Source organism: Solanum dulcamara, chromosome 7 (assembly GCF_947179165.1).
Source record: "Solanum dulcamara chromosome 7, daSolDulc1.2, whole genome shotgun sequence".
Taxonomy (NCBI): Eukaryota; Viridiplantae; Streptophyta; class Magnoliopsida; order Solanales; family Solanaceae; genus Solanum; species Solanum dulcamara.
The window spans coordinates 18,022,882-18,041,564 of NC_077243.1; the positions used below are offsets into that span (position 1 = coordinate 18,022,882).

General features: G+C 35.8%; 2 protein-coding genes across 3 annotated transcripts; one reads left to right on the forward strand and one right to left on the reverse strand.

Moving 5' to 3' along the window:
• Nucleotides 1–4,518: 4,518 nt before the first annotated feature.
• LOC129895119 (uncharacterized) lies at nucleotides 4,519–7,075 on the forward strand. The gene is made up of 2 exons (XM_055970773.1): nucleotides 4,519–4,917; nucleotides 5,801–7,075. The coding sequence occupies exon 2, from the start codon at nucleotides 6,234–6,236 to the stop codon at nucleotides 6,867–6,869; it is 636 nt and encodes a 211-aa protein (XP_055826748.1). The 5' UTR covers nucleotides 4,519–4,917; nucleotides 5,801–6,233; the 3' UTR covers nucleotides 6,870–7,075.
• A 598-nt stretch (nucleotides 7,076–7,673) lies between these two features.
• LOC129895005 (uncharacterized) lies at nucleotides 7,674–14,322 on the reverse strand. 2 transcript variants are annotated; one of them, XM_055970620.1, is made up of 5 exons: nucleotides 14,157–14,322; nucleotides 13,928–14,063; nucleotides 11,989–12,250; nucleotides 9,057–9,124; nucleotides 7,674–8,225 (listed from the first exon to the last, which is right to left on the reverse strand). In XM_055970620.1, exons 2-5 carry the CDS (start codon nucleotides 14,060–14,062, stop codon nucleotides 7,971–7,973), a joined length of 720 nt encoding a protein of 239 aa, XP_055826595.1. In that variant the 5' UTR covers nucleotide 14,063; nucleotides 14,157–14,322; the 3' UTR covers nucleotides 7,674–7,970. The 2 variants fall into 2 exon arrangements, with proteins under 2 accessions (XP_055826595.1, XP_055826593.1); XM_055970618.1 differs by having other exon boundaries at nucleotides 13,928–14,082.
• Between the last annotated feature and the right edge of the window lie 4,361 nt (nucleotides 14,323–18,683).

Below are 18,683 nucleotides of genomic sequence, written 5' to 3' on the forward strand. Positions count from 1 at the left end.
TGGTACCTCCAGTTTTTATATCTTTATATATCTGGTCTTTGTTCATATACTTGTCGTTACATTTTGCCGACTTTAGACCCCCTAATAATTTATTAGTTCATACGCATTTTCGTGGCTTTGGATAGTGATGGTAGACTAGGGTCATGTTCTCGCGTATGGACGGGGATGAGGGTAAGGAGGGGTAAGTGGGATAAATGAGCGTCTAGACTGAGAATAGATTCTTGGAACATTGGGACGTTAACGGGTAAATCCATAGAACTGGTTAAGATTCTAAAGAAGAGGAAGATTAATATAGCCTGTGTCCAGGAAATAAAATGGGTAGGCTCTAAAGCTAAGGAGGTAGATGGGTATAAGCTTTGGTTTTTTGGTAAATCGAAGTATAGGAATGGGGTAGGTATTTTAATAGACAGTGATTTAAGGGATCAGGTGGTGGAGGTTAGGAGAGTCAATGATAGGATGATGACGATTAAAATGGTCATTGAAGGGATCACGTTGAACGTTATTAGTGCTTATGCGCCGCAAGTGGGCTTACGCGAGGAGGATAAAAGGTGTTTTTGGGAGGATTTGGACGAGTTAGTGGTAGGCATACCACTTACTGAGAAGCTTTTCGTGGGAGGGGATTTCAATGGGCACATCGGGTCTATTTCAGGAGGGTATGATGATGTACATGGGGGCTTTGGCTTCAGGGACAGAAATGGAGGAGGAATCTCACTTCTGGATTTCGCAAGAGCTTTTAGGTTAGTGATAGCCAACTCGAGTTTTCCAAAGAAGGAGGACCACTTGGTAACCTTCCGTAGCTCAGTGGCTAAAACTCACATAGATTTTTTACTCCTTAGGAAGGATGATAAAGGTTTGTGCAAAGACTGTAAGGTCATCCCGATCGATAACATTACAACCCGACATAAGCTCTTAGTGATGGATTTAGGGATTAAGATGACGAGGACGAGGAGGGTCGGGGAAGAACGACCTAGGATCAGATGGGGGAGTTTGACAACCGTTAGGGCCCTAGAGATGGGAGAGAAATTGAAGGATATGGGAGCCTGGGATAGTAATGGGGATGCGAACGGTATGTGGGATAGGACAGCTAGTTGTATTAGGGATGTAGCAAGGGAAGTGTTAGGAGTCTCAACAAGCAATCGTAGATGGCATCGAGGGGACTAGTGGTGGAATGAAGAAGTACAAGGGAAAGTGGAAGCAAAGAAGCTGGCGTATGCTAAGTTGATGGAGAGCAAGGATGAGGTGGAGAAGTGGACGAATGGGGACCTATATAAGATAGCGAGGAAGGAGGCAAAGTCGGCGGTTGCAACGGCAAAAACGGCAGCTTTTGAACGCCTTTATGCTGAACTAGAAGAGAAAGGCGGGGACAGGAAGTTATTCAGGCTAGCCAAGGCCCGGGAGAGAAGGGCACGCGATGTGGATCAAGTAAAGTGCATTAAAGACGAGCACGGAAAAGTATTGGCAGAGGAGACCCTTATCAAACAAAGATGGCAGTCTTATATCCATAAACTTTTGAATGACAGTGGAGACACAGAAATTGTGTTGGGAGATTTGGAACATACAGGAATGAGTCACGATATTGGGGGTTGTAGCAGTATTAAGGTCGATGAGGTTAAAGGTGCTGTTCGTAGGATGCGTTGGGGAAGAGCGACCGGACTTGACGAGATCCCTGGAGAATTTTGGAAAAGTGCGGGCTCGGTAGGTTTGGAATGGCTGACTAGGTTATTTAATGTCATCTTCACGACTGCAATGATGCCCGTAGAATGGAGGTCGAGCATCATGATCCCTCTATACAAAAACAAGGGGGATAGCCAGAGTTGCGACAACTACAGAGGTATCAAGCTTCTAAGCCATACTATGAAAGTGTGGAAAAGAGTGGTGAAGATGAGGGTGAGGAGAGGCGTATCTATTTCAGAGAACCAGTTCGGATTTATGCCGGGACGCTCAACTACGGAAGTCATCCATCTTATGAGGAGACTAATGGAGCAATATAGGGAGAGGAAGAGAGACTTGCATATGGTATTCATCGACTTAGAAAAGGCTTATGATAAAGTCCCTCGAGAGATACTATGGAGATGTTTGGAGGCTAAAGGTGTACCGGTAGCGTACATAAGGTTGATCAAGGACATGTACGAGGGTGCCAAAACCAGGGTAAGGACAGTAGGAGGGGACTCAGAACACTTCTCGGTGGTGATGGGGTTGCATCAAGGATCAGCCTTGAGTCCGTTTCTATTTGCCTTGGTGATGGATGTATTGATGCGACAAATTCAAGGTGAGGTGCCATGGTGTATGCTTTTTGCGGACGACATAGTCCTCATCGATGAGACTCGTAGCAGAGTTAACGCTAAGTTGGAAGATTGGAGACGCACCTTGGAATCTAAAGGGTTTAAGCTGAGTAGGACCAAGACAGAGTACCTAGAGTGCCAGTTCAGTGAGACATCTCAGGAGGTTGGCACGGAAGTTAGGCTCGGGGACCAAGCCATCCAAAAGAAAAGTAGTTTTAAGTACCTTGGTTCTATAATACAAGGCAACGGGGAGATCGACGAGGATGTCACACATCGTATTGGGGCAGGATGGAGGAAATGGAGGCTCGCCTCCGGTGTGTTGTGTGACAAGAAGGTGCCACCACAACTTAAGGGCAAGTTCTACAAAGTGGTGGTTAGACCAGCTATGTTATACGGGGCGGAGTGTTGGCCAGTTAAGGTCTCCCACGTGCAAAAGATGAAAGTTGCCGAGATGAGAATGTTGAGATGGATGTGTGGGCATACTAGGAGCGACAGGATTAGAAATGAGGCTATTCGAGACAAGGTAGGAGTGGCCTCGGTGGAAGACAAGATGCGGGAGACGCGACTGAGATGGTTTGGGCATGTGAAGAGGAGAGTCCCAGATGCACCAGTGCGGAGATGTGAGAGGTTGGCCATGGATGGTTTCAGAAGAGGTAGGGGTAGGCCAAAGAAATACTGGGGAGAGGTGATCAGACAGGACATGACATATTTACGACTTATCGAGGACATGACCTTAGATAGGAGGGTGTGGAGGACACACATTAGGGTAGAAGGCTAGCACATAGTGGCATTTCTCCCCCTTATCCGTAGGCGTATTAATGCACTATGATTCCTTGTACTTTGATTTATGGTAGTTATGTTACTATCTAATAATACCTACTGTTTTTTGTGCTTTGATTATTTCGTTATCTATTTATCTACTTTTAATATTCTTGTCTGACCTTTTTTATGCTTCTATTGAGCTGAGGGTCTTTCGGAAACAGCCATCCTACATTGGTAGGAGTCAGGTCTGCGTACACTTTACCCTCCCCAGACCCTACGATGTGGGATTTCACTGGGTTGTTGTTGTTGTTGTTGTATAGATTCATATACATTATTTATGCAATACTTATATATACATATTTTTTTCTATTTCGACCAACTCAAATCTCCTCTACACTATCTCAAATTTAGATATGAACTCATCTAGTTGTTTTGACATATTATTCAGTCGAAGCAACTCACGTTTGTAAAATTGAAACATCTTAAAATCTAATTAATACAAAACGAACATAGAAAATTCTTGGAAACGTCAGTCAAATGAACAAGTTCCAATACAAATATAAATACAACTTTGTAATTAGTGCAATTCATTTTCATTAAAAAGAATAATTTTGAAAAAAAAATAATTAATATTTTTATTTACCATATTTCCCCCCTAACAATGCTTATATTAGACTAGAGGAAATATTATGGATCCTATTTGTACAAATCAGCTAAATATCATTTCATCCCTCACCAATTTAAGGGTGTTCACGGATCGATTTGAATTGGTTATTGATTATAATTAAAATTAAATTAAGTTAATTAATTTTTAAATTATTAAAATCAAATCAATATGATATGCATTTATCAAAATTTGATTGTTATCGATTTTGCTTCAATTGATTGGTTATTAATCATACACGAAATAAAATCAAAAGACAAGGTGAGAAATAAAAAATACAAATAGTTAGGAAAAAAATAATTATCAATATTATCCGCGATAATGTACTTTTTCCTTTCAAATTGAGTCTTCACTAATAATGGAGAAAATAAAATCAAAATCGAAAGAGCCAACAGTTGGATCATGCCCCTACCGTGACCCCTACACACAAGTTGATTTCATTAAAATCCCTTTAAATTATAAATAAGTTTTGATAAAAACATATATAAGATATTTAAAATTATTCATAATAAATATCATATTATGTATGGATTTGATCGATTATTTCTTTCATTTTTTTGAACAAAATCAAAATAATAATTTTTTAATTTAAGAGATTGATTTGATTCAATTTGGATGGATTTTTACTTCACCCGTAAACGTCCTTGTAACCATCTTTTGGCATGTGACGACATAGTGGATGAGCTCATCCAATCACAACTATACACTTCTAACCATATAATCTTTGATTCCCTAATCTTCTCCAACCAATCCAATAACCCTCTTTTCCTTTTTTCTCAAAACAAAAAAGCAAAGGCAAACTCCTTTTTTTTTTTTACTAGAAAAAACAAAATTCATTCAGATCAAGCGGCGCAAACTTCTCCATTTTCATGGGTCCCACTCCAACACACTAACACTTCATCTTAGCCGTCCATTCCAAGTGTCGTTCTAGAATTACCTTATCATCTTCCACGTGTCTCACAACCTAGAAACCAAATTGACGATTCTACCCTTCCTTCTCCTACTCATCCCCGTCTCCTCTGACCGGCAAATTCATGTGATCAGTTTGGTTATTATATTATCTTTTTTCTCTCTCTCTCTCTCTCTCTTTTCCTTTGCCCACCAATTTCTGTTTTCACTTTTGCGATTCAGATCTACAGATCTTTATACTCTTCTATTGCTAGTTGACCTTCGCTGGAAGAGCTTTTCTGTGGCCATTTTCTCTCGAAGGTTTGTTTTTTTTCTTGATTTTTAGAGCTTTGTGTTTCAACTGAGATCTGAAAGATTTGATTTTTGTGGTTTTTTTTGGTTTTTATGTCTGATTTGGATTGTGGGTGTTCTCGATCTGATGTTAATAGTGTGTGGAAGTCCTTGATTGGATTGAAAGTTGAGGTTTTTGTATGTGAGTCGAATTGGATTATTGAGCGTCATATCTCAAATATGTATTTGGATTTAAACTGAATTTAATTGGGGCTATCGCTTTTTATAGTTTTTGTCTTGGTCTGATGAAGTCAATTTTCTTATTAAGGGATCTCTCAATTTTGTGAAATTAGGGTTTCGTTTAGTTGATTACCCACTATGAAAGCTTTTGATTTATTGGAATTCTAGCTCACTTGTTAACAAATGAATTTACGTTACTAGAGCATTAGACTTAGAAATGACTGTTATGACTAAGAGTCTTAAAAAATGTCCTAAGTAATACCTCATATTTGAGAAGATGAATGTCCAGGATTCTATATCTATGTTGTTAAAGGATATGTGATGCGACTTATTGGTGCTCTCATGGATGCTTGAGGACACTGATGATTTGTCTATGTTGTTGGGATTTTCAACTCTCTTAAAATTCCCTCTGCTTTTGTTGGTAGATTTGTCTGTTATATCGAGTCGGGTACCTTTGTTTTTTATGGTCTCTTTAATAAGCGGGATGAGTGTTTTGGATTATCCTTTACACAGAAGTTAGGTAATTTTGAGAACCATCTAGATCGCTATGTGTGTTTGTATATATATATCGTGATCTAAATATGTCTAGAATGAACTCTCTTTATTGTGTTTCCAAAATATTTGTTCAGATAATTTCTGATTTTGCATACTAAGTTTGATGCAAATTCTGCAGGGAGGAAGGCCATGTGAGTTGTTGCAAGCAGACAAGTATAGACATCATTTTGTTGGGTTTTCAGTGGGCTTAGTAGTTTGGTTAGTTGCTGCCAGATGGGTAAATGCAAGGCTTGTGGCAAACTAAGAAGAATGGTGAGTGATGGGCCTATGAGTGCTTACCAGTCTTCTCTTCTTCAATCTCCTGTTGTTTCTGTCTGGGACTGTATTGTTCGTAAAATCCGTTATTCCCTTAGACCTGAGTTTGTGTAGGTGTTCTTTTAGTAAAAGCTTTAGATTGGATAGTATAGTTTTTTGCAATAGTATTAATAACAGGGCATAGAAGAAAAGATAATAAATTAGTTATAGAGAGAATGAACATGTCTTAGAGATATCCACAACAAAGGGAAATTCGGATAGGTTCAAGTGTTACTGATTCATAATTAGTTGGCAAAATGGAATGTGCTAAGGTTGCAACTGCTGTTAGAAAAGGCAAGAAGAAGCAAGTTAAGGATGAGTTGGATCGAATTAAACAGGCTGAGAAAAAGAAGAGGCGCTTAGAGAAAGCCTTGGCCACTTCAGCTGCCATCCGTTCTGAACTGGAAAAGAAGAAGCAGCAGAAGAAAGAAGAACAGCAAAGGCTTGATGAACAGGGCGCTGCGATTGCTGAGGCAGTTGCTCTTCAGGTTCTACTTGACGAAGATACAGATGATTCATGTAATCTACTCCTAAAGAAGGAAGAAGGATGGAACTCGTGGGATCTTAATAGCAGTTTTGACTTCTTCGTGGGCAGAGGAAGACCCATGCTTCCGCACCAAGACTTTTCAACATATTCAGTTGAAGGAACAGATTGGGTTTCTGGTGCAAGCGGGTACAGATGCATGTCGAATGAGTGGGGAAATTCAGAGTGGATGGTTTCATCTGGAACTTGGGTAAGGGATGATATTAACCATCAATATTTTGATGAGGGAAATTGGGAGGTTGCAAGATTTTCTCCTGGTTTTATTGCAGCACAGTCCTTATCATCTCTTCAGATAGCTGAAGATGCTCCAGTGAACTCTTATGTCTTCAATCAGGTGTTGAAGGAGTGAATTAATTGGAAGTCTTGGGTTTGTAATCCAGTTGGTGGTGCCGAATTGCTATTTTCTTTTTTCCTTTATGGGTTTGAATAATCCCCTGTATATATTTGAAGGTGAAACTCACCACCTCGTTTGTGTTATGTAAGCTTTTGCTCTTGCTTGTGTTTTAAAATTTACTGTGGGCATTTCTATAAGTAATGCACTGGTGATTTTATTTATGCTTATGATCTCAAAATCCTTGCATCAAAATGTTGTTGACCTAACTCGTTAAGGAGGCTGTTGATTTCTTGATTGATTTATGTATGGAAAATATTTGATTTGAGGAGGAGAAAAAAACTAACTGAAAGTTAGTTATTGGAGGGGTATATACTTATAACATGAAAACAACACTATGTCGAGATTGAGTAAGCTATTTTAGTTTAGTAATAGTAATGATTCAAATGGATCGATAACACTAAAAAGTTGTTCAAATAGGAATTTGAGGTTGTGGATGTACTAAATATCAAATTTTTGTGACAGCAGATAACTTGATGTCTTTTTCTATTTTTGCTCAGAGAGAGACTGGACATGTATCTTATGCAAATCTCCTCAATTTCTGACTTACATGAGCCTTGGGTTTTGTAGATGAGGCAAGCGTCGAATACATACCACTCCATAATTCATCTGGACCACAGAAGAACCTTGGCTATAGAGAAACAATTTAACCCCCCACCCCCACAAGATCACATCTACCATGTAAATGAAATTGAAGGAAGAATAGTTGCCATAAAGAAATCACACATCTTCTATGTAAAAGAAATCGAAGAAAAGAACAGCTAAGATACTAAGAAAATCGTTAGTTTGAGCGTTCAGTTCTCTAGCATTAATCAGCATAACCAAAAGAACAGAGCAATTTACATAATCTCATAACAAATTACAACATTTAAGCAGCCACAGAAAAACAAAATGATTTACATAATTCCACAACAAATCAGCAGCAATAAGCTTGGCATTTTCTAGACAATAACAGGGATTGGTGTGGAAAGCGATATTCCTCGTGTCTGACTACAACATGAACTATAACATGGAACAGGGCGGATGAGTGGAATTCTTTAAGCTGTCCTGCCGCTAGTTTTACCTCAGAGGGGTCTCTGTTCCATGCTGCTGCTGCTGTCCTAGCACCTCTTCACTGTGATTCTCCAAATCTGAACCAGATGGTTTGGTACCAGTGGTGATAAAATTTTTAAACCAATTAGCTTGAAACCTAGGAGTTCCCCGACCAGAGTTGCTAGGAGAGTCGGGGCCAGATGAATTGTTGGAAGCAACTCCTGCGAAGAACCTATATGCCACTTTACTAGCTGTAACGATCTCTGTTTTAGCTTGCCTCAGCTACAAAGAGATAAAGTCGTCAAGTTGAAGCAAAAGTGGTGCTAAACTAGCAAGCCAAGTTAACAACCAAACAAAATTACATCAAGGTGCTTCTTGATTAAACAAACATAAATAATCTGATAAACTACTAAGAGCCTGTTTGGATAAACTTTTTTTAAGCTGCATTTTTTATATTGAAAATTCTAGCTTTTCATTTTCAGCTTTTTTAAAGCTGTTTTGCCTTAAAATGAGTGTTCAAAAGCACTTTCTTCATTTACCCAAACACCATAAAAGAGCTTAAAAGCTATTTTAACTTAAAAAGCACTTAAAATAAGCCTATCCAAACAGGCTATAAATTCATGTTTTTAAAGACTTTGATTGAGTTAATAGTTAAACAAGGAAAATAAGTTGAAAAATATACCCAATCAAGATCGCAGTCTAATTCGTGAAGCCTTTCCTTTGTTGAGTTTTGATATTAATAAAGGTTGGGAAGACTTCCCGTATGTTCTGTGTGTTTGTCTATTACGTACGCTGCCTAAGAATTGAAAACAGTCCAAGTACTTAGCCAAATTCATGTGTGATTGTGAGGCTGAAGTTTGTGAGTGTTGCAGACTGCCGTGCAGTGGTGTGCGAGAAAAATAATCACCCCTGTATCAATTGGTACTATTTGAGAGAAATTTTCCTTTCAGGAAAAGGGCGAAACAATTGGTGCACATAAAGAGAAGTAGAAGCAGAAGAGAACTTTGTTTCACCCGTCCAGCAGGCACAAGGCGCTGGGAACTAGGAGATTAGTAACTACACATATTTGATTAGAGATAAAGAAATGCACTACCAAAAGTAGAAGAATCTCACCCTAAAAGCAGTAGTTCCTGCTATCTCAACGGCAGCATCACCAGCATGAGCAAACCTGTTAACCCAACCTGTTACAGAAGCTATAAGAATATGGTCTATGATGCGAATTACAGACAGAAGATTAAAAATCCATAAATTTTATGCTGCACAATTTATATATGTTTGTTAAAGAGGTTGCTTGAATCAGCACTTGACTAGAACTCTAGCACCAGTGACAGTTGTTGGCCATTGCGTTTCCATTTGGTGGATATCTATTTCTTGAGGTGACATATCCAAATAGTATAGCAATCAAAATACAATTCGTCCCAATTACCAATCATATTGCAGTGAACATCTAACACCAACAAACTCCAAGAATCAAGTGATATTGCAAAGATCCCATAAGAAACATGGGTAGTTATAAACTCATGATTAAAGATGTTGCTTCAATCAGCATGCTTATAGAACTCAGATATCAGTGGAAAGTTTGGTTTTATACTTCTATCTTGGTGGAAATCTATTTCTGGAGGTGATATATTCAAACAGTATAACAATAGCAAAAGATCCACAAATCAACACTTTGTGGTGAATACTTAGCACAAGTATACTCCAAGAGACAAGTTATATTACAAGTTTCCTGCTTACAGATGGGTGTTAAACTCGTATCCTTCAGGAGAACACTTAATGTGGACATCTAACTTTTTAATGTATTCAATAGATAATGTGGACACTTAAGACTGCTCCCTAGCAGATGAAGAGGCGACAAAAATTAAGTACTCAGTCTGACTTCACTTCATGAAATACATCGCCTGCATAATTATTTGTATTGTTAAGGCAAAATAACATCTCAAATTATCCGAAACTGTTATTCTAGTGCACATGATCGGAGCCTCAATACAAGCAACAATCAGAATGCAAGGCAGGATTTCAGTCTTACATCTAAGACCCCACCCCCTCCCACAAATAACACCTACATTTGGAGAACCATATTTGACAGACTACTTCATATTAAATAAAAGGTTCTTACTAGCGTGAATTACACTATAAGCAAAATTTATCATGCCCTTAAAAAACACTTTTTTATAGCAAGCATGTGATTAAATACTTCTTTTGAAAACCGAGAAATTCCCGAGGACCAGTGGCGCACAGTTCGAAACTAGGTGGATAACGAGCCAGTCCCTCTACCCTTCTCCACTTTAATACTAGGCTTTCGTTTGCAAAAGGGTTTGAACATGTGATATCATGAGCTTAAACACTTCAATGCTGGAATAAAGAGTTGAAGAAAACCTGGAGAATCATTCAAGCATTTTTTTTTGGATTATTTCGAAGGGAGAAGACCCAGAGATGTTCTGAAGGGAAGGCATCATCAACACACAATTTAAAGCATAAAAGTTTATGAGGATGTTGAGATGGATGTGTGGACATACTAGGAGTGATAGGATAAGGAATGAGGATATTCGGAACGAAGTGGGAATAGCCTCCGTGGAAAATGAGGGAAGGGAAACTGAGATGGTTTGGGCATGTGAAGAGCAGATGTGCGGATGACCCAGAGGTGCGAGAAGCTATCATAGTGGGTTCGAGCAGAGGCAGGCCGAAGAAGTATTGAGGAGAGGTGATTAGGCAGGATATGACACATCTATAGCTTACCGAGGACATGACTTTAGATAGGAGGGTATGGAGGCCGCAGATAAGGGTAAAAGGTTAGGAGATAGTTGAGAGGTGTTCTTATTACTAGCCTATTCTAGTCTTTCGCTGGGTGGAGCCACGTGTCGGCCTAGTATTAGAATATATGCTCTGCCCTACTTTGCTATTAGTTGTCATGTTTTTCTTTTGATCACTGCTTTGATTTTCTTGAGCCGAGGGTCTTTTGAAAAAAAATCTCTCTACCTCGGAGAGGTAGTAGTAAGGTTTGCTTACACTCTACCTTCCTCAGCCCTCACTTTGTCGGATTTCACTAGGTTTGTTGTTGGTGCAAGTTTATGTAATTTAGCATTATGGTGTAATTTAACTGATGTATATAATATGTGGAAAAAATGATACTCCCTCTGTCCCATTTTATGTGGCACCCTTTCCTTTTTAGTCTGTCCCAAAAAAAATGTCACCTTACTATAATTAGAAATAATTCAACTATAAAATTCCACTTTTACCCTTAATGAAATGATTTAAAACCACAAAAATATATAAGGATTGTTTTAGACCACAAATTTCAAAAGTCTTCCTTTTTTCCTTAATACCGTGCCAAATCAAACGGTACCACATATAATGGGACGGAGGGAGTAACATATATAGCAGCTCAGACAATATTGACACATTGTAATATATAAAATAGTTGTTTTAAAATGCCTAGCACCGACTTAATGCTTGGCAACTAATGGTAATGAAATATTTGCTTACTTAACAGTGCAGTGGGATAATCAAAATATACTAGGTGTTTGATCCCTGCGGCCCACATTGGGGGTTCAACTTTAAAATTAAACTTTCTGATGTTATTCGATCTATAACCATGAATCATGATCATATTCTTAGCAAATCTAAAGCGGGACTTTGGCAGTGTTCCCATCATGTTTATGCACCTTGTTTCTAAGCCTGAATGTCTATTAATCAATAAATTCCTAGAAATCAAAACAAGGAAAGTTGAAACTAAACTTGGTATGAAAGAAATAACACTCATAAAAAATGTCAATGGATGTCGAGTTAAAATTAGTTTTCATGAGCATTGGCAACCAAGAACTGTCTCCGGAGTAAACATCTCACCCCGTGAACAGACATCACCCAATTGAGGGTGATGAGATAGCAAATACATAATAATTTGAGCATTTCTCCAGACACCAAAAGTTGTGGCCATACATTTGCGCTACATTCAAGTTCACCACTAAGAGTTTGTCGATGAAAATGGTTATAGCACAAACAGATATAAACAAGCAAGGGAGAACAGAGAGGGAGAAAAGATTACCAGGAACCTTTTGAACACCAAGTCTTTCACAAAATTCATCACAAAAGTGATTGCAATTCTTTGACAATAAATCATACGAGTGTCCGGGCCACTCTCTACTAAGCTCTCTAAGTATCTGGTTCACTTCGAAAATAGAGTGATTTGTATTTCCAAGTACAATGCATTCACGGTACGAATACATTGGATTTTTCCCAGCAGGACAGCTAAAAACTCCAGTACCTTGCTCACAGAACCCAAATGACCACTCATCATCTTCATAAACCTATACCAAATATACACCAAATTTAACATCTATTAACACAAGCTTAAAAGCATTTAACAGAAAACAGAGATATATACAGTATAAGCATAGCAACATTTTGACAAAATGAAGCTAGTTGACGAACAAGACACAAAAGTTTAGCTAAAAGTTAAAGAACTACTGAAAACAGCAACTGATGAGCTTAAATGGACACTGCACAATATGCGACCATGCAACACTTTTGCAAATAGATACTTTCCAAGTATATCAGCGCAGAATAACCAGTACACCTCATTTTAGTTTTACAACCATGGTGTCCGGGGCCGAATTGCACACACTTCGACTAATTCCACAAGTACCTGCTACCTCCCACCAATACAAGAACCAGGTAACTTTGTCTCTAAAGCTTAGAAAGAAGGGAAGCAATCATATGGTGTAAGATTTGAACCTGAGACCTCAAAATTATCAACCCACTCATTGACCATTAGGTTACACCCTAGGGTGCTGTGTTCTTGGAAACTTAACTTAATGGTTCCTACTTCTAAAGTTAGATAAGCAAGATAAGATATCGAGTTCTCGAAAGCAACAATGCCACTAAGTTCATTTTGGGTAAACTGCAAGGATCATAAAGCTTATTATTACATGTATAGCCCCAAATATGGAAGTGCCAGGTGGACATCATCTCATACAGTTCAGACATTATCGCCAACACAAATACCATAAATATTGCTTGAAAAATTGGAGATATTTTTTCCAATGCTCAAGTACGAACTTTTTTCCCTTCTAGCCTGAATTGAAGAAAAATAAAATTTGTACCATCTTTTTTTTGAGAATAAAATGCCCTCGCCGAAAAGAAAAAAAAACTTGCATCTTTGAAAACACAGTAGATGAGATTGATATTTTTAGCTAACAGCAGAAATAATAGAAAGCTAAGATTTCCAAAAATATATATTTACAGATGCCTGATGTTGAAAAGGAAACTGTTCTGTTAAGATTACTAGTGTATTACATTTCTAATTGACGATGAAAAGATAATCCTGCCCACCGAGGTTGGAACTGATGAACTCACACCATGTGTTATAGCTAGGATTAGAACCTAGGGATCTCTCCAGGCTATTACTCCCATGCGTCAACCACTAGGCCACCCCTTGGGAACTAAAGAGCTTTCAAGTTTAAAATAATGGTAAGTCATATGCACATCAAACTTGTTTTCAACTTCTTTAGTAATTTGAGATGGTATTTGGTTACAACTGCTGACATCTACTATGAACTCAAAAACCTGAGGATTGAAGGAAAGTTTTGTGTCAAAGGAGAAGCAAAAAGAGAAAAGAAAGAGAAACAAACAAAAGGAACTTGAGTCAATTCACACATGCTCATAACCAGTAAGTTCAATAGAAATGTTGATTGACCAAAAACAGAAAGGCATATGTTTGAGAATATACCATGAACATATTCAACCAGATCCCCTTTTATGAAATATTCCCGGGCATCAAATATATGATTTAACGCACTAAAACAAAACAAATTTCAGTATCCAACAGCTCAAAACAGAAATTCAACGTAGAAATCCACTACCACCGACACTAAACCCTAGATCCAATTTACCTACACCGAACAACAATTTGGGAAAAAATATTCTCAAAAAAAACAAACCCAGAGAAAAGGCAATTGAAATTCCTAAAGAAGAAAGAAGTGAACCTGGACGGCACTATGGAAGATTCCACCAAGACCGATGCCGTCTTTGAAAAACTTGTTGATCTGAACAATGGTGTTGTTGGTCTTATCGGAGCCACTATTCGTCACATCATATATGTGGAGGACCACCTCCCTCATCCTTGTTCAAATTAAAAACCCTAAAAAAGCCTCAACAATCTCTCCCAAAAAATGATGAAAAGATTGAATTCAAACGAAACAACAAAACACTGACCGTTTGCCTTTTTCGTTTTCTCTCTCTTTTCTCTGCAGAAAGGAATTTCTTTTATCAATTCAATTGTATAAACTTTTTGCTTTAATTTATTTTTTAGTATATAGTTCCTCCACACTGTTTTAACCTTTTTTCATCGTTGCGGTTGTTTCCACTGAGGCAAAAGGGCCAAAATGGAGATGTGGGATACACGCTACACGATATGGCAGTGAAACGGGCGCTGGGCCCATTTGGATAAATTGTGAGGCCCATTAGTCAATAAGAGATGAGATGGTCATTATTGAAGGACGACGTGTACTCATTCTTCACACCGACAGCTTGGAATTATATAATATTAAAAAATAAATAAAAGTTCTACATTTAGCCATCACTAATTTTAGAGTTCGTTTAGATTAGCTTTTGACTTATGACTACTTATAACTTATGACTTATAAGTCATAAGTTAGGATTTCTAATTTATGATTTTTGATTTATTTTTGTTATTTTAACTTTAAAATAAGTGTTTATAAGCGCTTTTTAATATTATTCAAATACTTTAAAATTGCTTAGAAACTACTTTGACTTAAAAACACCTAAAATAAGTCAATTCAAACGGACACTTAGTCCAAAAAGTTGGTCAGAAGTTCGTTTTTTATCCATATTTTTTTTTTTGGTCTTTAATTCAAACCGAGTATATGATTTGGATATGATTTAGTTGAAATTTAAAATATTTTTTCTTCTCAATTTATATGAAGAATATTTAAGTAGACAAAAGTTTAATAGTTGAAATTTATGAATTAAAATATATCATAAATATTTATGTAATTAAAAATAATTTTATTAAAGGTAACGTCAAATTGTTATAAAATATAGAAAAATATATATTATTCTTTTGGGATTAACGAAACGAAAAAATATCACATAATTGAGATGAAAAAATATTTAAGAATGAAGTTGAAAAAAGATTGAAAATTAATACTGTATTTAAACGTGGAAAATCAGTTCCAAGTTTTATAAATGAAAACTTGAAAGACTTGTAAACAACCTGTGTTTAAAGTTTGAAATTGAAATAATTAACCAGCTTAATAAATAAAGATTTGTTTCAAATAATATCATTATTACAAATTTATCAAATCTTCTCCATGGCCAATCGGCTATTTAGTACTCCCTTCTTCTAAATAAAATATTATTCCCTTTTTCATAATGTATGTGTTTTATTTATTTTTAGTTTGCTACTAACAATATTAATTTAAAATTAATATTTTCATTTTAAAGTAGTTTAAATTGTTGAAAGAAGATTTTTATTTTCATTTAAAATTAACAAGGAAATCTAATTTTTCAGCAAGAGATAAAAAGCGAAAGGGGAAGAATATCAAACTTTACTTGGATGGATAGAGCAATTTTAGTAATAATCTTTACTAAATTCAATTCAAGACATTCTTTTACCGTCTTAGAGTATGGTTGGTACGAAGAAAGATTCATGAAAAAATGTTTCTAGATAAATATTTTAATAAAAACTATATAAAAAGTTATGTATTTTTCAATATTTGGTAGATAAATAAATATTATTTCGATAATATTTATATGTAATCTAGTACTAAGATACTCGAATGGGATGGAATGAGCTTGCTGGTTTAGGTTGGGGGAGTGTTGAATAAGTGGGGAGGTTTAGATTCAATTTTCATCATCAAAAGTGATGGTGGAATGATAAGTGCTCATTCATCCTTAATTAGAGTCTCAGATCAAGTTTTCGACATAAAATCGTCTTTGATAGACAATATTTTACTCCCAAAATTCTGACTTCTCAGCATGAATCTGAATTAACAGAATTTCACAAGAATATCGAATATCTAGTGAAAAATAAAAAATAAAAAAAATAATTCTTAATATAATTTCAGAGTGACTCATGGAATGGGGGGCTACTTGAATAAAAAAAGGAAGATGGAATGGCTGTATTATGCTATAGTTTAAACTAATTTTTTCAAGTGTTGTTTGGTATTAGCGGTAACCTTTTCCTGTTATTTCTCCATTAATCAACTTGATAAAGGCCAAAATCAGTATTGGAAACAAGTCTTTCCAGTCAGATTGCAAGTTGTTGGCACACTTTTTTTTAAGTGCAATGTTAAGTGGCTGTTTTCACTAATAGCCACCTACTGCTAATTACCTAATTAAAGAATATAGTTGCTAAAAATGTGTTAGGCTTTTTAGTAATAGATTGACCTAAACTGCTAAAGTTGGTAGCAAATCTGTCAATATATTAAAATTTTAAATGTATCTTTTAAGAATGTTATGAAATGTCATGTCCCGGAATTTTTCCATGTGCATTCTATGACTTTTTAACGTCCTATTTAAAGTTCCTCTTTTTTTTCCTTTTATCTTTGAAGGATTCCATTTAAAATCTTTGTTGTAAAAAAAATAATAAAGAACGTGCCATGTGCATAATACGTTTCTTATGATGCGTAAGTTTCAATAAAATTAAGGAAAAACGCATAAATTCACTTCTGAGCTTAATCCAAAAAGTTAGTTACACACTTAAATTATTATGGCAACATATTATATATCTATACTACTTAAAAGTGAATGTATTTACCCTTTAAAACTGACGTGACAAAAAAATAAAACAAAAAGTTAAAAATTAGGAGCGTTTGGTGGAAAAATAAAGTAAAAAAGTTAATTGATATGGTTGCAATACTAATGGTTCCATAGTGGTGTTCATTGAAGAAGAAATAATTGATGACATGAATATTTTTTTTTTAAATCTGACATAACATCTGATGTGGCAGTTAGATGACAGTGATGTAGCGCGAGCGTAATACACCTTCCATTGTGAGAGTGGTTATACGTTTCAGAGGGTAAATAAATTCACTTTTGAGTAGCACAAGTATGTAATAGGTCGCCGTGAGAGTTTAAGCGTGTAACTAACTTTTCGAAACAAGTTCAGAAGTGAATTTATGTCTTTTCTCTAAAACTAAACATAGAAACCTGCGACATGAAAACTTATAAAGATAATTAATACAGTACACGTAATAGTTCAATGAAGAAAAATGAATGACTGGATGTTGAGTTTTTGGCTAAAAACATTCTTAAACTATACCTCAAATTTAAACTATATCCTTAAAATATCTTTTTTGGCACAAAACATTCTTCAAGTATTTAAAAGTTAATAATTTTCATCCTTCTATTAGTTATTGTAAAAAACTAAGGAATCCTACAAAATCATGTGAAGTTCACATGATTATCGACAAAGTTTTTCTGCATAATTTCATTACCTATTATAAAAAGCTCCCGAAGAAAAAAATATTAAAAATCTTGGACACTAATGCTTGCTAAAACAAAAAAAAATGCTAGGAAGGTGTGAGGATACATGATCTGCTCTTCTTCTCATTTACCAACAGAAAAAAGCCGGAGCTTAATTATCTTCACCTTTTTCAAAGCCAAATTGTAGTTAGATCTATATTTTTTTGGGGCAATATGATATTGAGGTGATCAAAATTCTGATTATGTCTCGCAATCAAGTTTCGTTCTCCATTATTAGAAATGGAAGTCTCCAAAACAGCGCTTCTAGTTGATTCAATTGAGAAGAAACATATTTCAATTAATAAGTTTTTTAGTATTAAATAACAGAAAAAATAAATGAAAAATTTGTTAATTAAGAGATTTTGCATAATGCTAAATTTAATTGCCGAAAAAGTTCATGATAATATTTTTTGGCGTATCTCAGAATAATAAATACGAATCGGTGACTTAATTTTGTTGGAATCTATTAGTTCATTACAAATTCTAGTAGAAGAATGAAAGTTATTAATTTTTAAATACTTGAAGGATATTTTCTACTAAAAATGATAGTTTATAAATGTAGTCTAAATTTAAAGTATAGTTTAAAAATAATTTTGACCAAAAACTCATCGGATGTCAGTCAATAAGACGGAGGAGTTGGGGTACCATATGCTCTATACACTAGACGCTGTCTAGACGATTACAAACTACAATAGTATACTCGGAATAATTTGATACATAGTCTAAAATAGGACCTAATTACTACAACTAATAATATTATTTCATTTTTGTTATAAAAATATATAATATATTATTATGAATATATATTTATTTCTTTGGAGAAAAATGAGGGTTAGTTATTTTGTTACCAAGTTAGGTCCCCCCCCCCCCCCCCCCCCGCTAAATAGAGGGGTCTCATTTATTGTATTTTCATCCTCAAAAACAATAATAATCCTTTTCTCTTATCTATAACTTTCTCTAATATTTGTTCTTCTAGTTTTATTATTTTCGTTATGAGAACGAGACTTTACCATCTCAAGTAAGTTTGTTAGAATTCAATAGTAAAGATATTTGTTTGATTGATTCTGTTATATCACATACGATATTTAAAGATAGAAAATATTTTTTTCGTTTACTTATGGGTCAGACAAGTGTTACTATAATTCTGATAGTATTAAATTGATTGAAGACTCCGAAAAGAGATATTATAATTTTGCCTAGGAGAGCAAAATTCTTTATAAACAATGTCATATCTCTTCTAAATCCTGAAGAAAC